We start from the raw sequence: 24,052 nt of genomic DNA, 5'->3' as shown, positions 1-24,052 counted from the left end.
GTATAATACATTATCATACAACAGAACCCTATTGTTCTATTTCGACCATCCCAGGATATCTGAGGTCAGGACCAGGTCATTTATTTTAATAGAATGGTACTGAGCTAGAGCTAGAGCTATATAACACTGGATACTCGAGGATGTTCGACGATCGACCCTACTTTTGTTATGTAGATCCGTAAACCATATAATGAAAATCTTGTTATGAGTTGTTTACCGCAATGTGTGTTTGTTTGTTTGTTTGTTGTTTAACGCCGCCCTCAGCAATATTCCAGCTATATGACGGCGGTCTGTAAATAATCGAGCCTGGACCAGACAATCCAGTGATTGATATCACGAGCATCGATCCACGCAATTGGGATACAATGACGTCCATCAACAAAGTCAGCGAGCCTGACCGCCCGATCCCGTTAGTCGCCTCTTACGACAAGCGAAGTCGCCCTTTACCGCAAAGCATCATGAGGGCGACAATGAAACAGATATAGACCTTTTTCAAATGATGTAACGGATTCTTGACTCTTGGAACTCAAAAGCATCAAAATGATGGAACGGGTTTGGTTTTCGTATGTGTAAAGGTGTGGGGCACTGGTGGACATGTCGCTTAATGCGACTTGAATTCGTAGAACGGACTAACGTCCCTTAGTTGCGTCAGGATCCGCTGATTGAGTTCAAATCCAAAACTGGTAATTGGTACTTGGTAATTATGATCCTTGGTTTGTCAACACCATGCCCCTTCTCATAGAGCTCACAAAAGTGGCAAACGTCTTCAACACGCGTTACTGATTCCCCCCACAATGATATACCTGTAATAATGTTTAAAGAGACATAAAACCCCACATCACTCACCCACTGAAGCTTATTACGACAACGTGTGTTGGTGTTATTGAAGTTATTTTCACAAATGCCTGTTACACTGTCTAAATACAGGAGACAAATATCAAATGGACGTTTCCGATTCTGTCGTAAGCATGCGTGTGTATGAATCACTATAAAATAGTGATAATAACAGCAGGTGTTTGCGGAGAGTTGAGCGTAGCCTGCTTCACCGGTAGCACCCGTCACAAACAACTAGCTAAAACAATAGCTGTGGCCAGTTTCCGCATGTCAATGAGAGAGTGGGAGAGTGAGTAAGGTTTTACGCCGCTTTTAGCAATTTTCCAGCAATATCACGACGGGGGACACCACAAATGGGCTTCACACATTGTACCCATGTCGGGAATCGAACCCGGGTCTTATGCGTGACGAGCGAACGCTTTAACCACTAGGCTACCCGACCGCCCCTCTTTGAATAAGAGTAATGGGTTACCTGACTGTACAATTGAAAAAGACCAGCGTTCACGATACCACACCACATTGCACCTTGGTGGGCAGGTCCACACTCCTCTATTTTCGCAATCCCTAAGGTGATTTGGTTCTGAAGAGGTCCCCTTTCCCCATTGGCTGTCGGAAGAACAGATTAAAATGGGGATCGGGTGGTCAGGATGTGACTTTGATGATTGTGTGTCAGTGTACCCCGACGGCGTGGAACATTGGTTTTCGTGTCTTGCAGCCGTGATACAGCTGGAATTATGCCCGCGTACAAAACAAACAAACAAATAAACAAGCTATAATTATACACATGTGGGACTGTGAGATGCAGGATATGAATTACTGAAGACATTGTCAGGTTTTGGACTACTTGTTTATTTCATGAGCTCTGTTAATTGTAATTCAGCATTTTGGAACTACTTTTGTGATCACGACTCAGGTAGCTTAGAACACAAATCAAGAAGTCGGATGCCTTGCGCACTTGAGTTCGTCCATGTCATATTCTCTTTATGAGGCTGAAAAGAAATGAATGGCAAAGTCACTTTCAAATATAAACCACGAAGTATGTACTTATGTATTGCAGAAAGATTATATACCACAAGGACCATGTCAAAAATCTTTTTCAAACAGACATTGCATACAACAGATGCGAGCAATAATGAATGCTTGCACGAAGTGAGGCAAATAAGTACAATGATTTATAGAATATATAATACCAGTCATCAAGATACAACCAACAATACTTTCATAACGGACTTCAAGCAGCATGTACGATATAATTAATAAAAAGTAAATGGATACACAAATAAACATGTATCTATGTAGTGATGTACAGTACGGAATACAGTTGACATACCAACACAAAGGCCATCTTCACATTTGTCACTTCCTTCACAGGCGGAACATGCTTTTCCCTTCTTAAAGGCATCCTCTCCTTCCAGATTACCGCTAAAACGTACATAGACAATGCATTAAAATGTGAATGTGTGAGATGGGTGCAACTCAACTTTGAACAGAATTTCAGTTATACCACGGCATGTCAGCCTTTAATGTGAGGATAGCCTGAAGTGAAACAGGTGTTCGACGTAAAACGGCGGGGACTGTACCCCTCCCCATGATATGTAGCATGTTTCATACGGCTTTTTGTTGTGAAGCGGGGCATAAGGGATTTATTTTGCCTCTCAGAAATCCACGTCCAGCTTGACTTGCTCGTGGAGGGGTATAAGAGATTGATTTCCCCGCTGGAAAATGTATTCCCCTCCATTACGCAATACACAGTATTTTATCAAGATCTTGTGGACCAATCAGATATCATCATTCAGGTATGATAAATTCAACTTCATGTGGCTAACACAGTAAAATAGACAGGCATAACATAAGTACAATTCAACACAGCTTCAAATTCATATACGTATAAGGAGACAGATATCTACATATCTTTGAATGCCAAGTAAGTCAATGAGAGAAGAGATAAATGCATTTCTTTAACAACAGTACATGTTGAACATTATCGAGGAAAGATGACCAACACTAACCTAATTCATAAAGCTCAACAGTGTTAAATATTTCACTTTAATTGTTCACATATTATATCCTGTAGTAGGGGGAATCAACTGTTTACATTATGTAATCGTGATTGGAAAAGCAAACGAGTGTGTATTTTGTGTAAAAATAGATCCCTTACGTGGCTGCTAATTTTGTACTATTTGATGAGAGTCATGTCAGTGCTACTGTATATACAGGCTACTCTAACCAGCACCAGGTAGGATAACAGAGTGTGACAACATTTCCCTTACCCTGATCTGTAAATACGGTCTGTAAATAATCGAGTCTGGACCAGACAATTCAGTGATTGATATCATGAGCATCGACCCACGTAATTTGGATCGATGACATGCATCAACCAAGTCAGCGAGCCTGGCCACCCGATCCCGTTAGTCGCCTCTTACGACAAGCACATTCGCCTTGATACATTTGTGTGATATGATATACAATTTCTCTCATTCAGTTGACTTCAGCTGATAATAAAACTGATCATATCTGATTAAGATATTAAGATAAATATTTAGAGACACTTTCTGAACATATTTCATACATTATTGCTTGAGAGAGGATCGATGTAATCAAGTGATTAAAGCAATGGTTCGTCCCGCCGAATCTCAGGTTCTATTACCAATGTTGGGGAGGCATGAAGGTTATTTCTGGTGCACCCCCTTCACCGCCCCGCTGTGCCCAAAAGCTGAATATGGCTATAAGGAAGCCTACTCGCTCACTTACTCAGTTAAGAAAACATTATGCAAGGGTCATGATATGATCCAACTGAAATTAATTCGAGAGAGGCATCTAAATGTTTTTAGCCTGGCATAACGGGAATATTATAGTGAGCTTTATTCATGGTTTAATAAGGTCCCCTTACAGTTCAATACACGTGTTCCATCTCTTCCCCAGGTCAGTTCTTCCTGTTCGGTAGAAGATGAAATCCTGTCCTGTCCTCTGGTGTTGAAGTTTTACACTAAATTTCTAAAAAACTGGTGGTAGTCACTCGGGGCAGTTCTGGTGATGAAAGTGGATGTACGGCATGTATGAACTGACTGAAGCATTTTCCTGAAGGAGAACGCCACGTTGAAGTTTGCCGTTAAGCTTCTCTTTCATAGAATTGTGGACCCGTGAAGATCCGGGGTAGAATAGCTCTTCAGCAACCCATGCTTGCCGTAAAAGGTGACTATGCTTGTCGTAAAAGGCAACTAACGGGATCGGGTGGTCAGGCTCGCTGACTTGGTTGATGCATGTCATCGATCCAAATTACGTGGATCGATGCTCATGATATTAATCACTGGATTGTCAGGTCCAGACTCGGTTATTAAGACCGCCGTTATATAGCTGGAATATTGCTGAGTGCGGCGTTAAACAACCAACCAACCAACCAACCAACCAAATCATAGAATTGTGCAATATTTTAAATTGTTGACATAACATTCACCAATCATGGTTGTTCCCCGTTGTAAAAAAATCGATGTGTATTATGTCTTTGCTGTCCCAAAGGAAGGTGGCCATAACCTTCTAAGTGGATCTTTTTGCTTCACATTTCTTGGTTTGGGGAAATCCGTAATGGTTCCAGGTATCACCAGTTGTCACTACCTAACGTGGAAATCATCTGGCTAATGGATAATATGAGGTTAACGTAGCATTCGATCGCGAGGTACTGACCAGCGTAGCCTTAATTTCATCTGATAGCATTCTAGGAACCATCGGACGCTTTTTGACATCTTTTGATGTTCACGAAGTACTGTTTCCATTGGTGATGTGATGTGATGTGATGATGTTGATGATGATGTGATGTGATGTTGATGATGAGGTGAGGTGAGGTGAGGTGAGGTGAGGTGAGGTGAGGTTAAAGATTATTCACTTATATTCCATCAGACAAAGGAGGAGCCTTAATTCTGTTGACCCATACGAGAAGCCTGTGGTCGCCTCAACCATATGGACTTATGCGCCTATGTATGCACACACGCACGCACGCACGCACGTATGTATCGATGTATGTATGTATTTTGAAGAATATGTAAATGAACATACGGCTTCAAGTAGGCGCAGACTAGTATCCATACGTTGTGTTGAATTTCCTCGGGGTCCTTGTTCTGAGTGAAGTCTAAGCAGTTTTTGGCCCCGCAGCCAATCTTTGTGGAGGAGTGCCACGCCACCTATGATCAAAACAGAAATGATTTCGTTACTGTTTGGTGGCTAGGAGAACCATACATGCCTTGTTGTTTGTTTGCTGTTCAACGCCAGATTCAACATTCCAGCTACATGACGTCGGTCTGTAAGTAATCGGGTCTGGATGCGACAATCCAGTGATTAACATCATGGGCATAGACCTACGCAGTTGGGACACGATGACATGGATCAACGAAGACAGACAGACAGATCCCGTTAGTCGCCTCTTGCGACAAGCATGGATTGCTGAAGACCGATCTGACCCGTATCTTCGCGGGTCTCATATAGACGTTTTGTTAACATAGAAATGACGCATTGATGAAGCGTTATGGTATTTGTTTCAACTGACAGAGCGTTGTTACGCCTGAGCCAATGGTCGTATGTTATGGATTAAGTGTGTGCGGATATTAACCGACCTATTGATGATTACCGAAAATGTATTGTGTTGATAAAATTTCGTTTAAGACAACGCGATTCAGTGTTAGATACAGAAAGGAAAATGTCAATCGAGAACTTGCTCTTTGTGTAAATCTAGCCATGGTATATAAGACTAATGTCATTTTTTGTACAAATGTATCATTGTATAAGTATTTATTTTAATCCACCCACTTATGAATTGTAGCGGGGACACGGGTGGCCCAGTCGCCTGAGGCGCCGCGATTCGCTCTTCAGAGATGCGTCCCTTGGGCACGCCAGAAAACTAAGACCGTGTGTTCGAATCCCGGTTCGTCCCGATTATGTTTCTAGGTTTGTCAGCACCATACCCGTGCTCGTGGGTTTCACCGAAGTGGTAAACGTCTGAGACCTGCATCACTTCGGGCTTTCCTCCCACATTATGCTGACACACCGTGGTATAACTGGAATACTGTTAAAAGCGGCGTTAAACCCAGCTCACTCAATATGTATTGTAGCAGGACCGCCATGGCAACTGACTCATAAATAAAGTGTCCTCACAGAAGACGCATTGTTAAAGTGTCATGCTAATTGATACCTTGACAATGTGTTGCTGTAGCTGACGCATTGATGTAGCGTTATGATACGGTGTTCTGGAAAATGGCAACGTTAAATGTTCCTCAAACGTCGTGCTATTACCTTGTGAGCAACTAAAACAGACCTGATGACAACTGTGTTAAACTCGAACATATCTAAACAGCCAATATTTACCAACCTGTGTGTAGTGACCACATGTCTCCCCAGTCCATCCTTTTTTAGCGCATGAAAAGTCACGTTTGACGTCAATGACCTCTTCTCCATTCCAAGACGTGAATCCAGTCATACCTTCAGTCACCAGGATGTCTATCATCTTCGAATGGCTGTATAAATCAAGATACTTAGCCTCTGGAAACCTGAGCTGAGCCATGTTTTCACCCCATTGTCTCTCGCCATCAGGTGTATGCTCCCAAAGACACTTGTCAGCGTGCTTTTGGGCAGTGTCTGCCAGACCGTCATCCCACTTCTGTCAACATATACATGATCTTTTTTAGGAATCAAGTTTGAAATTGAAGTGTAAGGTTTGTCAAGTAGTTGGTTGGTTGGTTTGTTGTTTTACGCCGCACTCATCAATATTCCAGCTATATGACGGCGGTCTGTAAATAATCGAGTCTGGACCAGACAATCCAGTGATTAATATCATGAGCATCGATCCACGCAATTGGGATACGATGACATGCATCAACCAAGTCAGCGAGCATGACCACCCGATCCCGTTAGTCGCCTTTTACGACAAGCATAGTCGCCTTTTACGGCAAGCATGGGTTGCTGAAGACCTATTCTACCCCGGATCTTCACGGGTATGGTTTGTCAAGTGACACGTACACTACTGCCTAAAAGTTCATTCCCCTAACACGCGTTGAGAACGCGTGTAACACGCATGTGACACGGGTGCTCAACGGGTTGCACACGGGGTGAGCACCCGTTGCACACGGGTGTGCAACGGGTGTGCAGCGCGTGTGCAACCCGTTGCACACGCGTGTGCCACGCGTGTAACACGGGACCGGGTTCCAGTTGAAGTTGACAAAATTATCAAATGAATAGTGAGATAAAACAAAACAGTGAGATTTGAAATTTGAGTTAATGAGCGGCCATTGAGCTGTGTTCACCAGACCGTAAATACAAGGTCGGCCCGTCTTAATTAGTGTTCGGTTGTTAGACTTTTATGGCATGAACCATTCCACTAGGGTCCCGTCTAGCCATTGTGGCTAGCCGACAGTAGAACAGTAGTGAATTTAGATGCAAGTTTATTGCTAGGGGAACCCCCGTGTTGACACGATTGTCGCGGGTTGGTAAATGTTCGCCATTAATAAAATGATTGTTTGTGGATTGCGAACATATTCATTTGCCCACACGAGTCATTCCATTTGATTGCAAATATAACGTTTTTCGTTCGCCAAATGTATGCTTTAGACAGTACAATTATGATATAGCCGTCACCACTACTAATGTCTCATTATTTCACGTAGGAATATGTCCCATTTCCCCACACCCCACTTTCTGTTTTGTATTTTGAAAGAATAAATAAAAGAAGGTTTTGTGTGGGACACTTTTATACTAATTATAAGAGGATGTTGTAAATGAATATGAACAGCCATGCTATCTGACTGTTGATAGAATTTGAGATCTTCACAATCACCGGGTGTGACCATGTAGACAGAATCTCGTTAGGGTTTGTGATTTTTACATTTGCCCAATGACCATAGTGAGTATTGCTGGGGATACCAAACGTAACAGTTTATTATTAGAGGTTGTGAGTACCTATACCACGTAGATAGGATATATTTAGGATTTTAATCCTTCTTTGAGAGGCATTTAGAAGTTGGAGTACTACGTTAGGATAAGATTTATGGGTGACTTTAATCCTTTCTTTCTCTGTGGGTAATCCTTTCACGTTGATTGGAGGAAGTCACTCAACCAGGTCATGACAGGTCGTGAGTTTACTCACTAACTACTGTGAGCGTTTTTGGCATAACATCTTTTCTTGTATAAACATAGAAACGATGCTCACTCACTGTTAATCTTCTGCAGTTTGCTGGCAAAGTGGGGATAAACCTCAGTGTCAAAGACGATCAAACTTAGTTCGAATCCTTGTTTATATGTGACATCTCCCAAATGGGGACATGTTCATAAACTTGGCAAGTGATGAATAATTTTAATATTAATATTATTATAGTTTATGAAATTGTTAATAAAACTTTAATAAAATTGTGCTTCACTCTCACGAAAAATATATTGTCTGTGAGTAAATTTATATGTCACGTTTCATCGGCATTTTTCAGTGATATTGGGACTACATGAAACATGGCTGGTTTTACATTTCTGATACAGGTGCTTGACTGACTGAGTAGTTCATGATCAATTAGATATGTTTAAATCAGTCAAGTTTGCAACAATAGATGAATAAGTTGATACATTTGGACCGCAGTTACCGATTAACAACTTAAGACATAGAGACAGGGAGGAGATATATAACCAAACCTATGGTCCTGTTGAGACAGTTGACAGTTAGAACGTTGGATTAAATGACAGTAACTAATTTGAACATTCCCCAGTAATATCATAAAATACATCATAACTCATAACAGTCCGAGAAACAGCTTCCAGCCATATACCAGTATTGAAGGGACAATCGCTTTTGACAGTTTAAAAATAAACTCACCTTAAGGTGCTTGGCAAGTCAAAACTGACCTCCCTGAATATGTTTTTTAGGTTTTACAGCAACTATGCTTGTGGATTTCAGAGATAGACATGATTTGTTAGCTAGATGTTATTACAATAAGCGAAAATGTCTTAAAAGTCAACAGTTTGTTTAATAGTACAAAAAGTGTGTTATAGATCTATCAACGTTTTCTTTTATTGAACAAAATATTTGCACTATATTGATGTTAGCTGTAAATAATCTAGCTTCCCCATGTACGTAACTTACATATATTTATGTATGAGCAGAACAGCAAATAAAGTTCTAGTAGATAGGTACCTCGGAGATTTAACGTGCGCTTTCCGACTTAAGCCTACCTCGCACACGGGGAAGCACTTATACTATTAGGGTAAAAAAGCGTAATGATTAAATAAAGAAGTGCACCCCCCAAAAAAGATATATACGTTTACAGCCTATTCTAATAAAGTTAAAGGGGCTGGGGTTTGGCTGGGTGGGAGTGGGTGATAAAAGAATATTCAATAATATGGAAAAGTTTGGGCCTGGGGGTGGGGGGGGGGGGGGGGCAAGCGTGGGAAGGCACGGCGTTGGCTGGCGAGCATGTGTGGCTAGAAGTCTAGCGGCGGTATCCTTCTAGTAGTCTCTTGGTCAGCTTCTCATCCTGGGGGTTGGGATTCTGGTAGAGACTCTTGGCAAGGAGGGCGGCGGTAGTGTGATGTGTAGTTTGTGATGTCGTACTCGATGTCCTGACCCCCCTTCTTGTGCACCATGACGAAAGGGACTCCTTGTTTGGCGTAGAGATGTTCCTTTGGGGTGTTGATCTGGTCAACCTTGAGATCCGGCCGGGCCTTGTAGTGGTTGATCGGAATGTCTGACTTTTCCACTAGTAATTAAAGTTCTTTGGTATGACCTCTTTTATCCCTGCTGACGTTATCCTAATGTTCAATTTCAGTCTGCCTCACCAAGCATAAGAAAGCATTGTACATGTTCTGATAAACCATACTGATGCAATTAAGCAAATGAATATTTGCTGTGGGCAAATATCTATTTTCTATATATATATTTGTGGATATGAAGCATTATAGTTAATTGTGGATACACTGGGCAGACAGAATTGTGTTTATTTCCAGGCCATCCTGATCGTCGTTTACTACTATAAGGTGTATGTTTTGAGGCAAGATCAAAGGCGCCGCACAGCATTTATTAGATAACAGACGGGGTCGTCCGTTTCGCTTTAAACAACCACCCCACCCTGTCTGTAGGAGTTATATAATCGGTGCGCAAATAACTGTGTCAAGTCCACTGCCGGGCTGATGCGGTGTCAGTGTCAGCGATGAACATGAATGCTCAAATTATATACCTGTAGCACTCACAAGTTACTCAGCCAAAATATTTGAAAAGTGTATATTCAATTCTCTGATAACAGCAAATATAACCTTAGAAATAGATTCAACATACAAACAATCAAATGTAGAACACAGACCTATGCTTAATAATAATTTCTTCTGGATATGATCAACCTGCGGAACCCTCTATATGATGAAGTAACTAATGCTCGCTCATTAAAAGAAATCAAATCATTAATTAATCGTTCTGATGCAATTACTAATAATTTTGACTTCAAATGTTTTCATAGATCATGCCAAATTGTCCACTGTCGCCTTAGGCTCGGATGCAGTGACTTAAACGCTGATAAGTTTAGACGACATGCATCAGACATACCAGACTGCACTTGTGGATATCACCTTGAAGATGCAATTCACTTTTTCTATAACTGTCAAAAAATACGATAATATCAGAAACACTGTGTATTTCTACACACATGGGTATGGTCTAAAAATGATATTACGTGGCAGTAGTTAAGCAGTTCTACAAACATGACTCTTCTTAAATCAGTTCACGACATCATTGTCAAAAGCAAAAGGTTTGAGTAGCTTAATTTTATGCATGTAGTAAAGGAAAACTGCATTACCTTATTTCACCGACCCCACTTGCTTCAGTGTATTGGCTTCGTGTATTTCATTTGTGCATTTTGTATGTTTATGTTCATCACTCTCTTATATATATCCCCCTATTGTTAAGTTCTTACCTGGAGAGGTATTACATAAGCAAGTTTTGCTTGTTTACCGATCCAGATTTCTTTTGAAATAAAAATACTTTTAAGCCAACACAGCTAACCCTAAAACACATGATTGTAAACTATTCAAAAAGGAGCACTAATCTCTGGCTTCTTCTCGGGTGTCGGACTCAAACTCAAACTCATTTATTCTTAGAATAACATGACATACAATTATCTACAATTTTTATTATGTAAAATTTAACAAAAATAATAAAAATAGGATACGTGGATACTAATACAATTTACCAATTGTATTGTACACATTGTTAAGGAATTTAGATAGGCCTTTTAGATTTCTTACACTGTTAGTGGTCATAATTTTCTTAAATGTTTGGAAACTTAAGATATTGCTTATTTAAGAGTTCATATCGCCTTTGGTGAAAAGCTTCACATTGGAATAAATAATGCAATTCATCTCCCACAGCGATAGATTCACAGAGTGGACACTGGCTGTCTTCCCTGGGAATGTTCAGCCATCGACCTGTTTCAACTGGTAATCCTTGGTTAGAAAGTTCTGACTTTAATTTTGAGAGCAGTAGATATTTTGCAAATGAAGGTTGATTCTTCAGGTAATACGACCTTTGGATTTCCGCCTAGGCTTTCTAGCTGCCGTGAGTCAATTTGCTCGTTTACGCAACCGAGCGTGACAAGTGACTGGGCTACCAGTCTTACTTACTTACTTACTTTGGAGATTTAACGTGCGCTTTCCGACTGATGCGTATTTCGCACACGGGCCCGGCCAGGCCATTTAATGTGTTTCCGAAAGGGGCGAAGGTGGTCTGTGCAACACAAGAGGGGGGTTTTAGGGGTTGCTTATATAGAATTGGGGAATTTTGAGATTTGGAATAGATGCCGATGGGATTGGGGAGGAGAACTAAGGGAGCTGGGTATGGTGGATGTTTGTTTGTTTATGAGATTTTGATTTGGTAGGTTATTGTGTTTTTAGATGCGTTTTATTAGTTCCGTTTTTATTAAGAATACGCCTAAGGCCTTGAAGTTTTCTAGTTTATTATGTGGGTTTAGTATTGCTTCTAGAGTTAGAGCCTTGTTTAGATTGAGGGTGGTTTGTAATGCGGTTCGATGTGTTAGGTAGTGTGTGCAGTGGATGAGTGCGTGTTCTGGGGTTTCTGGTTGTTTGCAGTGTGGGCAGTTACCTGTAGTGTGTTTTTAAAAAAATTTTAGGTGGTTATTTAGGTTGGTGTGTCCTGTTTGGAGTTTAGTGATTACTCTGTCGATTTTTTTGGATGGATGGAGAATTTTTGGTTTGGTTAGTGGTTTGCTGAGCACTTTTTTGATTTGGCTATTTGAGTTTAGATATAGGTTATGCCATTTTTTTGTGATTTTTTGCTTGTTTACACTTTTAATTTCTGATTTTGAGATGGGTAAGTTTAAGCTTATTTCTGGGATTTTGAGGGATAGTTTAGCTGCTTTATCGGCGTTTTCATTACCGTATATTCCTACGTGGGCGGGTATCCACAAGAAGGTTATTTGTTTGCCTGCCTTAGTTAGGTCGTTAGAGCTTTTAAGTATTTGATTTATTAATTTAGGTCGGTTTTTGGTATTTTTGTTTTGGAGGGCTTGCAGTCCACTTAGGGAGTCGGTAAGTATTAGGATTTTTTTGTGGTTTTTGGATTCTTGATTATGGAGGGCTGAGGCCATGCCCATTAGTTCTGCCGTGAATATTGATTGGTTGTTTGGGAGTCGGAAGGATTGTGTGGTTTTAGTTGGTTGTGTGGTATGGACTCCGAAACCTGTGTGTTTGGAGGTCGGATCTGAGGATCCGTCCGTGTAAATGTGACACCAATTTGGCCAATTTTCGTGTATGTATGCTAGTGTGGTAGTTTTAGCTATGTTTGGGTCGGTTTGTTTATTTATTTGGCTAGCTAGTGTTGTGTCTATTTTGGGTATTTTAAGTTTAGGGGTGAAGATATTTGATTGTTTGCAGTTTTGTTTAAGATTTTTAATTTGGTGTTCATTTAGGTAGTTTGTTATTCTTTGGGATATTGGGGGTAAGTAAGGGGTGTTTACGAGCTAGAGCTTGGTTTTTGGGGCTGATGTTTTGGTTTATTAAGTTTTGGATGAGAGGGTTTGATTGGGACGCGGCCCAGAAATTTAAGCTTAGCTGTTCCCTGCGTAGACTTAGTGGCATTTCTCCTGTTAAGGCCTGAAGTGAGGTGTAGGAGGTGCCATGTTGGGTGCGTGTAATTAGTTTGAGAGCCTGATATTGTATTGAGTCAAGTTTTTTAGATAGAGAGTTGTTTAGGGTGTTGTATATGGTGCAGCCGTAGTCTAGTTTTGATCTAATTAGTGATATGTAGAGAGAGAGGAGGGTATCTTTGGATGCTCCCCAGTTAGAGCCAGTTAGGCATCTTAGGGTGTTTAGGTCTTTACTGCATTTAGTTGTTAGGTTTTGGATGTGAGCATCCCAGGTGAGATGTTCATCGAAAATAAGTCCTAAGAATTTGGTTTGTTTTTGAAATTTGATTGTTTGATTGTTTAGCTGGAGGATTGGGGAAGCGGGTTTCATGTTTTTATGTTTGAATACTATTCCTGTTGTTTTTTCTGAGTTAAGGGAGAAGCCCCATTTGTCAGCCCATTGTTGTATTTTATTAAGAGATTTTTGGAGTAAATTTTGGACCATGTTCATGCTTTTAGTGCGGATCCAGATGGCTCCATCATCCGCGAATTTTGATGTGTTTACTTTAGGGGATAGGCCCTCGAATAGATCGTTTATCATTATATTGAAGAGGGTGGGGCTGAGGATACTGCCCTGTGGAGTACCATTTTCTAGGGGACATTGGTCCGATAGAGTTTGGTCTATACCCACGGTTATTTTACGATTGTTTAGGAAGTCCTGGATGTAGTTTATTATCTGACCTTTGAGTCCTATTTTTTTAAGTTTTTGTATTAGCCCATCGTGCCATACCATGTCGAAAGCTTTAGAGAAGTCTAAGAAGATGCCTGTGGTATATTGTTTATTTAGCTGTCCTGTCTTAATATCTTGTTCTAGTCGGGCGAGGTTATCTAGGGTTGAGCGGCCAGGAGTGAAACCGCTTTGATCTGGGTTTATGATGTTATTTTGGGTTAAGTAATGTTGTAATCTATTTTTAGCCATTGATTCCATTACTTTACATAAGTTTGAAGTTAGGGATATTGGTCTATATGAGTTAGCTTGATTAGCTGGTTTATTAGGTTTAGGGATTGGTATGACTAGGGCCTGTTTCCAGGGAGTAGGAACCTGTCCGTTTAGGTAGATGAGATTGTATAGTTTGAGTAGTGCCTGGAGTAGTTTTAGGGGGAGTTTTTTAATTATTTTGTAAGAAGTTAGGTCTAATCCTGGGGCTGTGCCCTTTTTCCTGTTTTGGATTACGTAGAGGAGCTCCTCCATTGTGTAGGGTTGATTTATTTCTAGATTGTTATTGTTTGGTTCTTTTGTGGGTTTGTTTTCTGTTTTAAGTTTATCTTGGAATTTTTTACTGAAGTTGGTGTTACTGCTAACGGCCGAAAAGTAGTTGGCGAGATTATTTGCTTTTTGGGCGGGGTTGGTTGAGTTGTCAACGTTAGGTTTTTTTTATGTCGTTTTAAGCCTCTGATGGCGTGGATTTTGCGCCAGACCATTCTGGCATCTGTACGGTTATTTATACCTTCGCAGAATTTTTTCCAGTCTCTACTTTTGGCTATTTGGACTAGTTTTTGAACCTGGTGGTTTAGTTCGTGGGCTATGTTTAAATATTTGTAGTCGCGTTTTGCTTTATTGAAGGCTGATTTACGTTTTCGTCTAGTCTGTTCTATTTCCTCATTCCACCATGGTACCGTCGGTGTGCCTGTCTTAGATGTTTTGAAGTGGATGGAGGTTTTGGCTGCGTTTATTATATAGTCTGTTAGGTTTTTACAATAGGTTTCTGGATCATTATTTTCTATTTCGTTTAAGTTAGCTTCGTTGCAGATATCTTGGAATTGGTCCCAGTTAGCTTTATTGTAATGGAATTTAGGTTCTTGGTTTTCTGTTTGGATTGGTACGTTTGTATTTCCTATGGTTATGTTTATGGGGAAGTGGTCACTACCTAGCGGGACGTCGTGCACTTCCCATTGAGTACTTTGGGCTAGATCTGCGGTGCATATGGTTAGGTCGATAGCCGACATTTTTTGGTTTATCTTATCGTACCTCGTGGGTTGGTTGCTATTAAGGAGTACTAGGTCGTTTGTTTCTATCCATTCGGAGATTAATTTGCCATGATTATCTATTTTATCATCTATGCTCCATGTAGGATGGTGAGCGTTAAAGTCTCCTAGGAATATAGTAGATTTATCGCTTATTTGGAGTAGTTTGTTTAGATCCTCAGGTTGGACTTTTTGTTCCGCCCAGTGGTAAATATTTATGATGTTTATGTTTCGGTTATTTAATGTGATTTTAATGCCGTTGGCTGGGGGGTACCAGTCTGCAAGGACAGCTAAATAAGCTTACGCATTTTTGAAAACTGATTGGTTACACGTGATCTATGAAGATTTCAACAAAGGGCGCATGGTAATTAATTTCTTCAGCCTAAACAAACAGACAAATAACGGCGAAAGCTCATCGGATGTCGTTATTTGGAAATACCCCTGATTGTTACAGTTTAATAATAAAAAAGTATCCCTGAGTGAAAGAAAGCATTTGCGGATTTCGGATTGCGTGGATGATACAATTACTAATTAATCCCTTGTTGTCATCCACATTTTCTGGTATAACCCTACCGTTGTGTATTTGTCGTAATTCACTTGCTGCTCAGTTAATGAATTTATAACATGTATACCTAGTTGTAGCACCACTCAGATTATAAAGGTTCAAATTTGGTCTTTCTTGTACCTGGGGTAATTATTCAATCTAAATCCAGGTTTAAAGTGAGGTGGAATGTGAGTATGTGATATGCACGTGGCAGCCCAGCAAGAGATGTATGGTCAGTTGCTTTACTTTTTTTGTAAATCAACTGATCATTCCCAGACATCAAAGGATCAACAGGAAATACGTTGATTGATTAATTACTATTATCTTGCACAGTGGATATGTCAAAAGTAAGTGTTTACATGTGAAGGTAGGTTTACTAAACCTAGGCAATACACTCATATCATGGCGTGAAGTACAGATGTAAAAACAACATACTTTGTTCAAAGGGTAACCGATAATACACTGACTGGTTGTTCATTGTTATCTAACTCAATGTATGTTTTTAAGAACCGAGGACATTATAAAAATAGTTGTCACGTGGGCTTTCTCAGCTAACTTGGCACCTATGTGAAACAATTGAAACAAACTAAGTGATCAGTTAAAAAACAAACACGGGTTATAATATTCGATACATTTAAATAACGTTTAAAAACGATATATTTAGATATTTTGATATATTTCATATATATTACAAATATTGTTTCCAAATAATTATTATTAAAGTATTTGATTCTCACATAGACATTTGACATCGAATAAGTATTTTTGTACAGCTGCAGACGCAATGGATATTGTTCCTTTATGTTGATATTCCCGGATACATTATAACTTTGGTAGGTTGTAATAATTATATTTGTATTTTGTTTTCATTCATTCGCTGCAGCTTTGAACAGAATCATTCTTGTTCCTTTCCGTTTGGTTGGGAAGTTTTTCGATGCTCGATAGACGTAGTATTTTCTTTTGTAAGCGTGTATATGTTACAGTCAATGTGTAAAATATGATTCACTCAGGCAATTTATTAAACATCTAAATATTTCAGTCATTTTACAAATTGACTGAATAATCCATTCATTTATTTAACCGACTGACTAAAAATGATAAAGACGATCAAAAGAGCTTAAACACATCACAATATATTAATTATGCTAAGAAAAGAAGCCCAACAATACAGAACTGTACTTGGTGATGATATTAAACATAAACAAATATTTGGAATTCGTTATCATATTAATAAAGATGGACATATTTTTCAGTTAATTTGTAAAATAAACTGAATATTTAGGCGTTTAATAAATTTCCTTAGTGAAATATTTTTACATTTTGAATGTTAACATATACACACGGTAAAATAAGCAATGTTCAGATGAAATATTTACTTTGTGTTGCGAGTCAAAATAGTGTACACAAAGATCGCACAATTACCAAGCAAGTGACTTACCAAAACTGCATCACCATTACCGATGCTCCCCACAAATATACCTACATTTCCAAAACTGTATTTCATTTTTGTTGATCAATGTGACCATACGTCCTTCTACTTTCAATAAAAATGCGCTTACGAATGGCGAGCACAGGTCGCGAACAAGTCTAGATTTCTGCTATATCATCCGGGTACTCACTGGGAAAATACAGTTATGCACAGGTAACAACTACTCCCGCGGAATTGCTTTAGATCAGTGCTCCTTTGTACGTTGAAATACTATAGATTGTGAATGCCAAAATGATGTATCAAGTACAAGATACATTGACCGTAGCGCTGGGAGTTTATTCAACAGACCCGTGAAAATAACACTGCTGTATCTTACTATTTATTTTAGATGACGCAGTCAAAGCTCACTTCTACTGGCGGCCATTATCGAACGGCCAGCTAAAACACAACCCCGCGCTTACGTCTACAGGTCTCTTCCTGTAGTACGGTAATTAGTATTCTCTCCCTCAAGTGTATCCTCAATGATATAACCCACCCTCATTAATTACATGCTGCTCTTTTCCAGCCTCACGGCTATGGAGCTGAGATAAAGAGTCCAAGTCATCATAAAGTAATTAGGGTCCAATAAAAACAATGCGCCGCCAAACCTCATACATATTATCACTGAAAGTCGTACTACAGACGTTTAATGTCAAATCACAATAAAAAAGCATTTCAATTGCAATAACATGTTCCAGGACCATGTATTCTCTTAACACCATCGGATTTAGAAGCAATGGTCGTATAAAACAAGACAGATCTATTTAAACAACAGTATTCATGTTATTCCCACAAAATCACATAAAGAAAGGAGACATTAGCAAATGCATGTGTATTATCATTTTTCGTCAGGATAACAAAATTTTCTCTCCTTGTTACCACCTCCAGGTTCAGCTTCAGACGGGTCCTCCTTTGGTCAAAAGTTTGTTCCCCCTCTAATGAGTGTGTCACGCGTTGCACACGAGTGGCGGACGGGGTGCACACCCGTGTGCAACGCGTTGCACACGGGTATCACACGCGTGACCAACCCGATGCACACTGGTTGCGTAACGCGTTGCCCATGCGTGTAAGGGGAATGAACTTCTAGGCAGTAGTGTACCACTTTTCGTTTAAACAATATGTTTTCTTCCAGAAAATGCTAGAAGAAAATAACATGACCTCAGGTTTTATAACCCAAACAAAAATAATAACACAAATAAACCAACATCCACTGAAAATGTGTTGTTGTTTCCCAAGAAGTTGTCTGGTTCCTCGTTGAAGAGAAAACAGTTGTCTAAAATTAGTGAATACTCAACACCAAGAATATTAAATAGTCTGTTATCTATCTGTTGTGGGATTTAAGAACTAACGGTCGACACTACAGCTGCTCTACATCAAATTAAGTAAGACTTATTCTTCATCCCTGTATGATGAAGTTAGTTCAAGTTATTCTATGTTGTACTTCCAAAACTACAATAGAGGTTTGGTGTTTAGGTTTAAAATGATGTTGATGGGGTGTCCTTTCTTAAATATGTGTTATGGGTCCACTTCTTTTCAGAGAAAGCAGACCGCCTCCGTGGTCTAGTGGTGGAGCGTCCGCCCGGAGAGCGGAAGGTACGGGGTTCGATCCCCGGCCGCGTCATAGCAAAAGACGTTAAAAGATGGTACTTGTTGTTACCCTGTCTGGCGCTCGGCATTAAGGGGCTAAAACAAGGACTGGTCGGCTGGGAGTCAGTATACTGTGTCTGAGTGGGGTATTCATGTTAAACTGCGGCATGGTATCTCAGTGGGCTAGCACTATAAATCGGCATCAGTCCGGACCAGTACAAGCAGCCACACACACACACACACACACACACACACACACACACACACACACAAACACACACACGTGCATGCACGTCGCTATATAAGTGCAATAATCTTGGATGCGACGTTAAACCCAAGTTCACCTCACCTCACCTCAGAGAAAGCATTGCAGCAATGGCAGAATTCTTTATGACTAACAAAAAATCCCTTTGCATCTTTTATCTAAACCAACAATATCTTGCTTTGATGATTCATCCAGTCTGATTCAAATTATCCATAACCTAATTTATACCATGGTCATACCAGTATACTGACTATAATAAAACGTCTCGTCACCATAAACAAAAAATCCGTATAAAGTATGTAGTAGTCATATTTATACGATTGCTACAGTAATCGCCCAGATGTAAGATTTCCGGAATAACGACGTTTCACAGTTTGTACTTACTGCAAATGACGTCTTTAAAAAAATAATCCGTTTCGTTGTAAAATGTCAATATTATCTGTGTGATTTCAGAGCTGATATAACAAAGACATATTACATTGAATTTTGTTATATTACAAAATCTGATAGTCATGTTAGTAAATGGCCGAAAGGGTCACTGCCATCATCTATTAACAGGATACAATAATATTTGGCTTTATTAGAACAAATGTGGTCAACTCCAACGGTTTTTGAATCAGTGTATCCGGAAATGTTTTCTGCACTATTCCAAAGGCAAGATCAGGTCTACGAAAGAAAACCTGCAGAGAGCAATCAATGCAATGTGACACTTTTGATATAAATAGCCACACACATATTACAAGAAGACAGAATCCCAATTAAAGTTTACAGCGTAATGATTAAAACCCGTCACATTTGCAATGGAACCAAACAAAGAAAAGTACGCAGACCGAAACAAGCCCAGTGCGCACGCACTGAAAATGTGGCTTTTAATCATTACGATGCAACTTATACAAATTATTGACCGATTAGGTGAATAAACACAGTTGACAAGAAATAGAAGAAATAGTGAAAGAAGATGTCTTATTAGAAGTCTCCGGTCCATATACAAAGAGTTACATAAGGTATGATATATTACAACAACTATATAGATACTAAAAGACATCAAACCAACTGAACGCCAATAAAGTTCAGAAATCCTGTTCTTCTGTTTGTCTTACTGATACCGACGGCCTCCGTGGTCTTGTGGTAGAGCGTCCGCCCGGAGAGCGGAAGGTCCAGGGTTCGATCCCGGGCCGCGTCATACAAAAAGACGTTAAAAGATTGTACTTGTTGTTACCCTGTCTGGCGCTCGGCATTAAGGGGCTAAAACAAGGACTGGTCGGCTCGGAGTCAGTATACTGTGTCTGAGTGGGGTATTCATGTTAAACTGCGGCATGGTATCTCAGTGAGCTAGCGCTATAAATCGGACTAGTCCGGACTAGTACAAGCAGCCACACACACACATACACGTGCATGCACGTCGCTATATAAGTGCAATAATCTTGGACGCGACGTTAAACCGAATTTCACCTCACCTCTTACTGATACCGAAGCACATGCGTTCTATCAGTCCGCCTGTACTCACAAGTTTGTACATGTTAGAGGCCCCTTGGTTTTTCCTTTCATCATTGTGTCCTTTCACCAAGTAGTCCTTGTCCTCTTGAACCAACTTTCCATCACCTACGGCACCCACGCCAGCGACGTTCACCAACACGATCACAACGACGGCTACGTAGATCTTCATGTTTCCTATGTACTCTGTGATGAGACGAATACATCCAAATAATTTTTTATTTTCAACTAGAAATGCGTGGATACAATTTACATATGAACATATTACATATCAGATTTGAATGACACTGTCTAATTGTACTGGAAATCGTTGTCAGAGAAAGTTGTACCAGAGATAACATTTTAGCGATAAATCCTGCAACATGACAGCAAAATATCGGCATTTAATTATAAAAAAGCAGTCTAAGTGAAAAAAATATGAACAAGTATGACTTAAACGCACTAGGTTCAAGTTTCAAATTAACAAAATATAGGACATGTACAACGTCAATTACTCAAAGCCGAAAATCAACATATTTATATAGTTAATTGTTCAAGTAACTGGTTACTGGCCAAACAATGTCTTTCTTGGAATAGGTTCAATATAAAAGTCCTTAAAATTTGGAACTGAAACAACAATGATAATTTTTTGAATTGTAAATGCAATGATTAGGATAAATAAGTCAAAAACACTCATTATAAATGAATTTGACTTATATTTAAAGTATAAAAGTAATGAAATAATTACATGATCTTATATAGTTCAATGTGTAATAATGTCCACGCACCTTAGGTAAATAACGAGACTCCACTGTATACTGACTGCCTGAACACCTGTAGATGAGTCCCCTTTATATACACGGTATTCCTCGAGTTTTTTAAACATATATCCATAAAGCGCAATTGAGGAATTGACCATCCCATACTGGCGATCCGTATTGATTAAACAATTTGTATTAATGGTCTCTATAAATATGCATACTTGATTAATAACTTAGTTTTTTCATATCATATCCATTCATATTATTTTCTCCGGTATATTGCCTTTTTCGCCAATGGAATCTATTTCGCCGGATAATCGAAACTGGTTATGCTTTGGCGTTGACGTTTTATATTTTCAAAGAGGTCTAATATGTCTACACCGTAATGGCACTGTGTTATAAAAGGTTTTATGACTTGAATTACAGTTTTATGAATATATAGCTTCAGAAAAGTTTCAGGTTGAATACATGGCCTGCTATATTTGTATTTATTGTATTTTTGAGTAGGCATATATATATCGAGGTATATTTTTGTTAAACTATAATTGTTTCTGTTGTTTGGGTGTGGTTGTGGGTAAATGTGCCTATGATGAATGTTCACTGATCCATATTGACCGAACATATATCACAAATGTATGTGTCTCCAATTATTCATAACAAAGTCAATGTAATACATTAAGGAAGATAATATACTGATGTCAACTTCTTTATTATGAGGAACACAACTTTTCGGAGCTAATGCTAACTCCTTCATCAGGTGAATGGATGCTATGAGGCAGAGAGCATATATATGTACATGTAAGAACAACAAAAGTAATAAGATAACAAAAGGTGGAAACTTAACAAGGGAAGCCAACAGATAATCGGTGCTGATAGGTGATTGGCAATTGACAATGGAAGCCAACACTTTACAGTTATTAGCGATGTAATGCCTCATAGCATCAATTCACCGGGTTAAGGAGTAGGCATATACTATGTGTATAATTTCTTAATGCCTTTCAAAGACTTGAATGTAACAGATTGTAAAAAAAACCCATCAAAACGGAGTCTATGAGCTACAGGAGCGCTGTAGTTTTACCAGGAGGAAGCCTTCCAACACCGTTGGCCCAAGTGTGTTAACCTCGAGCTCGGAGGGGATTTTGTTGAACATAATTAGCAACCAACTCAATCAACGCAGTCCATCATAGTTTTATCTGATTTCAGTTACATTTTCGCGTGTAAGACCAATGAGAGAGAAAAACCTGAAGTGACGCAGATTGTAGATGTTTACTACTTTGAAATAAATAATAAAGACATGAATAAATAACACACGGGTAGGGTGCTGACAGACCAAGGGTACGGCTTTAAACGACGATCAGCGCTTAATGGCGCGCGTTAAACCCCTGGGTAAGTCACGTCCAAATCTGGCCTGAGACTGTTGCCTGTATATCGTCATCCAAGTACTTATTTATCGATAAAGATAATTTGATGAGAAAATATTTCCAATACTTCATTCTCTCTAGTCATGCCTTTCATGTCAGGAAATATATGCTGCTTCTTGACGTACAACTAACACTGGGAACCGTCGTGCATTTTGCCCCGGAACACAAACACTGTATTTATCAAAATCACAAATTATCCCTATGATATATTTACAAGGGAATGTAAACAAGGGTTGACCAATCGTTTAAAGTGGCGCAGTTCGCTGTGCCCACTTGCGTCCCCAAGGCGTGCCAGAGATTTGCTGATGAAACACTTGTGCCGACGTCGATGATACTCCATCATTACAGCCATACTTTCGAATCGATATATTAATGTAAGCTTCTGCACTGAGAATACAAAAAGGGACGTATACAATTTTAAGTTTGTAGAGCGATCATGAAACTCCTCTTTAGAATGGAGTGAGTGAGTGAGTGAGCTTGGTGTACGCCGCTTTTAACAGTATTCCAGTTATACGCGGCGTGTCAGCTTAATGTGGGAGGAGAACCCGAAGTGATGCAGGTCTCAGACGTTTACCACTTCGGTGAAACCCACGAGCACGGGTATGGTGTTGACAAACCTAGAAACATAATCGGGGCGAACCGGGATTCGAACCCACAATCATAGTTTTCTGGCGTGCCCAAGGGACACAACTCTGCACAGCGAATCGCGGCGCCTTAGACGACTGGGCCACCTGCGCCTGTTTAGAATGGAATATGACCTGATCCCATAATGTTGATGCCTTGATCAAGGAAATAGTTTTGTTTATCATATAATGGGTAGGTTTCTCGGCAGGATAAAGCCAACGGATAAAAACGACATCCGTTGGGGTCATATGCGGATAGAGATGCAAATATCAAAAGGTCAAGTAGGGACTACTTTTTGTGTTTATAAACAAACATGGCTTCGCCCTTGTCATTCGGCAATCGAGTCAGAATTAACCATCGGGAATCTGGATAAACTACAGAGATAATTGCTATCATAAGCAAAAGAACAGTCTAATATACTTAAAATCAGTGTCTAACTGTGACGTCGCTAAGGCATTTTATAAGTTTTGGCAACTTTGGAGATATAAATTTCGAAACGATTTTGCGAGGGCACTAGCCCTAGCCATGCGGGATCAGTAGCCATATCTGTGCTTGTAGACCTCTGCGGCTTGAAACCTTTTCCACAAATTAAAAAACAGTTGGATTTGGCCGAAATATATTTGAATTGTTACCTTGTTTCGTTTTGTCGCTGTGTGTACATCTGATTGCACTTCTAACGTTTTGACAGGACAGGCCGACTGTCAACAACGTCTGATCGTGGCCATGACGTCTCATAGACTAGGGTTAGAGTAGCTTCCCTTTGACAAGGGGCAGTTACTCCAGCGGACAGACCGATGGATTGCCGCGAAATGCAAGTAAATTTTGTTGTTGTTATGCGGATATTTTGCTTCGCCACTGTAAAAGAAACAGATTTCAGTTGGAACTATATTGGCTTCTGTCACTGTCCGATTGACACATCACTTACCCTGTGACGTAATAAATATTAATGTGCGCATTC

The 24,052-nt window shown here is 39.7% G+C and overlaps 1 protein-coding gene across 1 annotated transcript; it reads right to left on the bottom strand.

Moving 5' to 3' along the window:
* Positions 1 to 1,662: 1,662 nt before the first annotated feature.
* LOC124142162 (fruiting body protein SC7-like) lies at positions 1,663 to 21,160 on the bottom strand. Its single transcript, XM_046510455.2, has 6 exons — positions 21,077 to 21,160; positions 20,323 to 20,495; positions 6,191 to 6,478; positions 4,885 to 5,009; positions 2,165 to 2,256; positions 1,663 to 1,823 (listed from the first exon to the last, which is right to left on the bottom strand). Exons 2-6 carry the CDS (start codon positions 20,479 to 20,481, stop codon positions 1,816 to 1,818), a joined length of 672 nt encoding a protein of 223 aa, XP_046366411.2. The 5' UTR covers positions 20,482 to 20,495; positions 21,077 to 21,160; the 3' UTR covers positions 1,663 to 1,815.
* Positions 21,161 to 24,052: the final 2,892 nt, after the last annotated feature.

Source organism: Haliotis rufescens, unplaced genomic scaffold (assembly GCF_023055435.1).
Source record: "Haliotis rufescens isolate VD_foot unplaced genomic scaffold, xgHalRufe1.0.p SCAF_2, whole genome shotgun sequence".
In the NCBI taxonomy this organism is placed as follows: domain Eukaryota; kingdom Metazoa; phylum Mollusca; class Gastropoda; order Lepetellida; family Haliotidae; genus Haliotis; species Haliotis rufescens.
Note: the sequence above shows the minus strand (reverse complement) of the source record. Positions and strands in the feature narration are given on the sequence as shown.

Bases quoted from the DNA above. Each gene is read 5' to 3' on its own strand.
- LOC124142162 (XM_046510455.2), bottom strand. From the start codon at position 20,481: ATGAAGATCTACGTAGCCGTCGTTGTGATCGTGTTGGTGAACGTCGCT. The intron at 5,010-6,190 runs GTTGGTAAATAT...TTTTGATCATAG, and splicing joins CATGTGGTCACTACACACAG to GTGGCGTGGCACTCCTCCAC. The intron at 2,257-4,884 runs GTATGTTCATTT...TGTACGTTTTAG, and splicing joins GTCTGCGCCTACTTGAAGCC to CGGTAATCTGGAAGGAGAGG.